Source organism: Sinocyclocheilus grahami, unplaced genomic scaffold, assembly GCF_001515645.1.
Source record: "Sinocyclocheilus grahami isolate Dianchi unplaced genomic scaffold, SAMN03320097.WGS_v1.1 scaffold1080.1, whole genome shotgun sequence".
NCBI lineage: Eukaryota > Metazoa > Chordata > Actinopteri > Cypriniformes > Cyprinidae > Sinocyclocheilus > Sinocyclocheilus grahami.
This window is the reverse complement of record NW_015506259.1, coordinates 274,218-280,558: the sequence shown is the minus strand read 5'-3', so window position 1 is coordinate 280,558 and position 6,341 is coordinate 274,218. Positions and strand designations below refer to the sequence as shown.

At 31.7% G+C, this 6,341-nt stretch overlaps 1 protein-coding gene across 1 annotated transcript in view; it reads left to right on the top strand.

The window, feature by feature from the left end:
- The window catches only part of LOC107566519 (WD repeat-containing protein 7), a gene marked incomplete at its 5' end in the record, with an annotated part of 88,915 nt that overhangs the window by 76,186 nt on the left and 6,388 nt on the right, over positions 1 to 6,341 (top strand). The window contains one exon of the mRNA XM_016251973.1: positions 4,003 to 4,224. Coding sequence (XP_016107459.1) covers positions 4,003 to 4,224 — 222 coding nt within the window. The remainder of the gene's footprint in view (positions 1 to 4,002; positions 4,225 to 6,341) is intronic.

Sequence of the window (6,341 nt, the reverse complement as noted above, 5' to 3'; positions counted from 1 at the left end):
TGTGTGTGTGTGTGTGTGCGTGAGTGTGTGTGTGTGTGTGTGTGTGTGTGTGTGTGTGTGTGTGTGTGTGTGTGTGTGTGTGTGTGTGCGGGAGTGTGTTTGTGTGTGTGTGCAGGAGTGCGTGTAGTATTCAGTATTCACTGTAATATTAATAGCAGCAGCAATTCTTCATATAGAAACTCACAGAAATGTTGTTCTGCTCCTCTGAGGATGATCAATATTTCAGTGTTTGTTTTGTTGTCGTAGCTTTGATTTTTTCTTTAATATTGCAGGTAAGAAGCGCACAGATACTGATTAAACAAAGATGATCGTATCACATCAGATTTCATACACACAACCTGAACAGACTCTGTGTGTGTTTCTAATAACTGAAGCATGGAAATGCACTTATGCTGTGTTTGTGAGTGATTTCTGTTGGCAGTGAAACTATGAAACCTCACAGTTTACTGTCACTTATTTCTATTGTCACGTTTCATTTGCTTTGATGGCGGTGACAATTTCTTTTGCTGCAACACTTCTTCACTGCATTGTATGATTACACCAGTAAATATAGAGAATACTTGTAAAATCATAACATTTTAATTAAATAAACTTACAGGATTTGAGCAAAGAGCAAAGTATTGTAATTAAATGCACAGAGTGAAATAAAATAGACAAAATCACACAAGATTTAGTAATTAAGCAGATATTTTTGTGTTTATAAAAAAAGCTTTAAATAAAAATTATTTAATGCTTGGTTTATGTTTCTTATATTTACTTTTTTCAATATTGCAGTACTAACTTATGTCTATAAAACATGATTTACCCAGTTTTAATGGTCATAAGTCATTAAAGTCATAAGATTTTTTTTTATCAGAACAAACTTTGAAGTACTTACTTTGTTAGAAGGACCCATATAGACCTTTACGATTTTTAATTACAAGTGCATTTAAAAAAATGTTTTTTCTAGATTGAATTTTATAAAATGTCTGTATTTGTTGAATTGTTTGTTGAATGTTGAATCTGCCATGTACTAGTGAATGATATGGCAATACTTTTAAATACAAATGTAAATGGATTTTTAATGGATTCTGCTATGAAGTAATTAATTATTTAAAATCAATTTATATTAAAAATATAAAATAATATATATTTTAATTATAAAATAAGGTTAGTATATTATATTAAATTGTATATATGGGTTGTTTTTACATAATAATTATATAATAACATAATATAAGTATTTATTATATACAATATAATTGTATAATATTAAAATATATTTAAAATAAAATAGTATTTTGTATAATTTAAAATACATTTTAGAGCTGGGTTGTTTTTATTTTAAGAGATTTTTAAAATGCTTTACCTTTAGCTTTGTCTTATTTTATTTATATGTATTGTATTAAATATTGAACTTGCCATTAAAAACAAATGTATTTTTTAACAGTTTCTGAAATGAAACAGTTATTTATTTCAGTAAGGTAAATTTATATTTACAAACATTTTAAATTATAAAATAATATAAGCATATATTATAATATAAAATAATAAAACGATATTTTAAAACATTATGTAATTTAAATTAATTTTATTTATAAATTTTTGTAGTCAGTGTAAGTTAGTAGGTGAATGTCTCTATGATCATGATGTGAAGGTTGTGAGAACTGCTGGTTTGTTTCTGAGTGCTGCTGTGTCCTGAGAGGTCAGAGGTCAGCTGAGAACCAATCAGACGAGGCCGGGGTCAAATTGAATCAGCAGAGATGTGGCCTCTCGTGCTCAGAGCACAAAACATTAATGAAGCCAATCAGGTTAGGCCTTGTAGTGTGAGGCCGGAAGAAATGAAATAATATGATTTCTTTAGAAATAATCAGACAGAAATGAAGACAAAATCTGCTCTGAGTTCTATATAATAACAATAAGAGAAACTTGTGATTGTCCTTTGTCTGAGTGCTGTTATTTATTACTTATTTGTTTATAATATGAAATGAATGGCTAACACTTGATTTTACAGTCTGTGTGGCACTTTACATGTTACTATTATTCATTATCATTTTAATAGCAGTTACAAGCAGCTCCACGAATGCAAAAGGAACAGAAAACACAGATTAATTTATCAAATATGTGTCCCTGGAGCACAAAAGCAGTCATAAGCAGCACAGGTATATTTGTAGCAATAGCCAACAATACATTGTATGGGTCAAAATTATTGATTTTTCTTTTATGCCAAAAATCATTAGGATATTAAGTAAAGATCGTGTTCCATGAAGATATTTAGTAAATTTCCTACTGTAAATATATCAGAACTTAATTTTTGATTAGTAATATGCATTGCTAAGAACTTCATTTGAACAACTTTAAAGATGATTTTCTCAATAATTAGATTTTTTTGCACCCTCAGATTCCAGATGTTCAAATAGTTGTATCTCGACCAAATATTGTCCTATCCTAACAAACCATACATTAATTGAAAGCTTATTTATTAATTGATGATTTTGAAAAATTTACCCTTAAAGACCAGGTCCAGGGTCACATATTAGTTTATTGGTTTATTGTAAAGGAACAGAAAACACAGATTAATATATCAAATATTGGTTTATTACTGTAATTATCGATTATATTTGTGTGTACATCAGGGCTTTAACAGGATGGATGCATTTCTTATACCTTACAGTGTTAGACGTAGTTTCTGACAAAATTATTACTGCATTTTTATTACAAATTTTTAATGAAAACATTATTTTTCACAAAATATGAATTAAATAAACAAAAATAAATCCATATAATGCGTAATAAAATTTTAGCAAATAAAGAGAAAGCATCTTAAGTAATTCTTGTAAGATCCTTAAAAATAATGTAATTACTTAAAATATATATAATTGATATATTTTTATGACTGTATTGCTGTTATAGAATCAAACAAACATTCATCCAAATGATATTAGAGCCATTTTTAATGTGTTAATTGACATTAGTGCAGATTAAAATAGATAAGCATTTATCCATTGTGAGCAGTAATATCTGTGCTCTACATCATCATACGTCTCTGTATTGTGGCCTCAGGCGTGTGTGTGTGTGTGTGTGTGTGTGTGTGTGTGTGTGTGTGTGTGTGTGAGAGAGACTAATTGCGTGTCCCGTGTTGAAGGGGCTCCTGCGGCACACACACGTTTGGTAACAAAAGAAGCCCATCAACCGCACCCCACACTTCCGCAAGCAAACACCCCTCCAGCTCTCTTTATGCCTCTGTGTGTGTGTGTGTGTGTGTGTGTGTGTGTGTGTGTGCAGCACGTGTCCCTCCAGCACAAGGCCCTGACCATGACCCTAACACACACACACACACACACTCCATTCAGAGCGCTGTCTGGACACTGAGCACAAAGCCGAAGCTCCACGAGCGCCGCAGCGTTAATTCAGACGAGTCGTTGGTGTTTTATGGGCAGGTGTCTCACATTCACAACAAATTCATCTGACCAGAACAAAACAACATGTGAAATATTACTTTCATTTCCTAAAAAAGGATTTATTTTCATATTAATTATTTTATTTTATTTTGCTTCATTATTTTTAAGGATTTATTTATAAGTCTAACTTGTTATTATTATTATTTATTATTATTATTATTATTATTAAGGATTTACTTAAATGGATAAGAATTGCTTATATGATTTATTTTATTTTATTTTATTTGTATATTCTGAAAAGGGATTTATTATTTTATTTTACATATTTTTAAAGATTTACTTGATTACTAGAATTTACTTTTATTTATAAGAATTACTTAATATCGTTGTTGTTGTTATTGTTTTTAGTATTTATAAGTTTTGCTCATGGTGATTTATTTTACTTTTTTATGTTTAAAGATTTACATATATTTTTTAAAATTCCTTATGGATTCATTTAGTTTTTATCTTTTGTTATACCTCTTTACATTTCAGTTGAACATTTTCAGAAATAAGTGACTACAGAAATGAACTGTGAATGTTGTTTTATGTTCTTTAAGTGACTCTGTGTGTCTGTCTGTAGGCTGTCTGTCGAACCTGCCGCCGAACGCGAAGATCTGTAACTCGTACGAGGAGCGGAGGAAGCAGGCGACGGCCATCGTTCTGCTGGGAGTGATCGGAGCCGAGTTCGGTGCAGAGATTGAACCTCCCAAACTACCTTCCCGCGCTCGCACCAGCACTCAGGCTCCCGACGGATTCGGTCTGACCACTGGAGGATCCAACTACTCGCTGGCCCGACACACCTGTGAGTACACAAACACACACACCTCTGAGTACACAAACACATATACACACACACACACACACACACACACACACACACACACCTGTGAGTACACAAACACATACACACACACACACACACCTGTGAGTACACACACACGCACACACACCTGAGTACACACACACAAACACACACACCTGATCATTCCCAAGAATCATTATGAATGAAATACAGTAATCTAGTCTCTTCACTCTCAAACTACTTGTGTATATACAGTGGTGGCTAAAATTATTAGAACACTAGTATTTTCAGCAGCTAAAAGATGGTTTTAAGTCAGTTATTCTTATCTTATCTGTCTCTTTCTTATTATATTTTGCTTATCTTATTATATTCTTATCTTTCTTATTATCTTTTGCTGTACGGTGTCAATAGGAAATATCAGTTTGCATTTCCAAACATTCATTTTGCTATTAATTGTAATAATCCAGTGAGATTTGTGTCTGACAGCAGCCAGTGCTGCACACAGAGCTCTGATCTGATCATCATCAGTCTGTCTGGAGTGACATGAAGAAACAGAACACACTGAGACAGACTCAATCCAGAAGAAAATACTAGTGTTCTAATCATTTTGGCCACCACCAAATATAATTATTTATTTGTATTTATTTTTTACATTTTCTTTTTGTTTTGCGTGTGTGTGTGTGTGTGTGTGTGTATATGCATTAGTACCACTGAGATACTATTGTGGTTTCATTAATAATCAATATTTTTAATTAGTGTAGTGAAAACATTTTTAGTTTTATTTTAACTTGAAGTTTTAGTGTGTTTGTGATTTATATTAGTTTATTTTTTAAATATATAGTTTTATATACTGTAGTTCTGTATAGTTTTTATTATGTTTCTATTTCAGTTTTATTTTTAGTTATTTTAGTACATCAAGTTAAGCTCAAATGAAAATGAGAAATGTTGCTTTGGCAACTAGCTAAAATAAAATATAAAATTAAACTTATTTCAGTTAATGTTTCTTTTTTCATTTAACTTTTTTTGTATGGTTTTTGTTTTAGTTCACAGTAATAACCTTATATATAATTTATATATTAATACTTTAAATTATATACTCTGTATAAAAATGTCACATTATAATATTGGCATTCTTATTTGTTAAAAAAAGTATTTTAAAAGTGTTTTAGTGCAATCCTTTGTTTTCATTCTTTTGCAAACTTGTTTTTGTTTTTATTTAAATTTTTTACTGCTGATTTTTCATTTTAATTTTTTCATTTTTTATTATCAGTAAAAATCTTTGTTACATGAATTTAGTGTGCAGCTGATTTTTATAGTGCATTCTGGGAAGCAAACGGTTCAGTGCACTGGAATATTGTCCAAATGCATTTCATTAGTATGAGTATTATGCTATAGGCACTGTGCGTGTGTGCTTGTGCTTGTGTGTGTGTGAGTGTGTGTGTGTGCGTGTGTGCTTGTGCTTGTGCTTGTGTGTGTGTGTGTGTGTGTGTGTGTGTGTGTGTGTGTGAGTGAGTGTGCACGTTTTTGTGACATATGAGGACACAAATTTTAATAATGACATGGGTATGACATAGGTATTACAAGGAGGTGACTTATGAGGACATTACCCCATGTCCCCACTTTTCAAAACGCTTATAAATCACACAGAGTGAGTTTTTTTGAGGAAGTAAAAATGCAGAAAGTTTCCTGTAGGGGGTAGGTGTAGGGTTGGTGTAGGGCAATAGCATATACAGTTTGTACAGTAGAAAAACCATTACGCCTATGGAATGTCCCACAATTCACAAAAACAAACGTGTGTGTGTGTGTGTGATAGACTCTTTCAATTAGTCTGTACCCAGGGGCAGTAGACAGCTCGTAACGTCCCTCTGTGTTGTGTGTGTGTGTGTGTGTTATTGTATGTATTGTTTGTAATGTGAATGTCTCGAGGGTTTTGAGGAGCAATTAGACAGTTGCACATTTTAACGTATTGAGCTGTTTTCCAACACTTCAGATGTTTTTGCACAGCATCGAATGATCTGATATTAAGATTTCAATACTAGATACTAATATCAGTAATTTTTTTTCATACACTTCATTAAACTCAGTAAACATTATAGTGTGTGTATATATATATATAT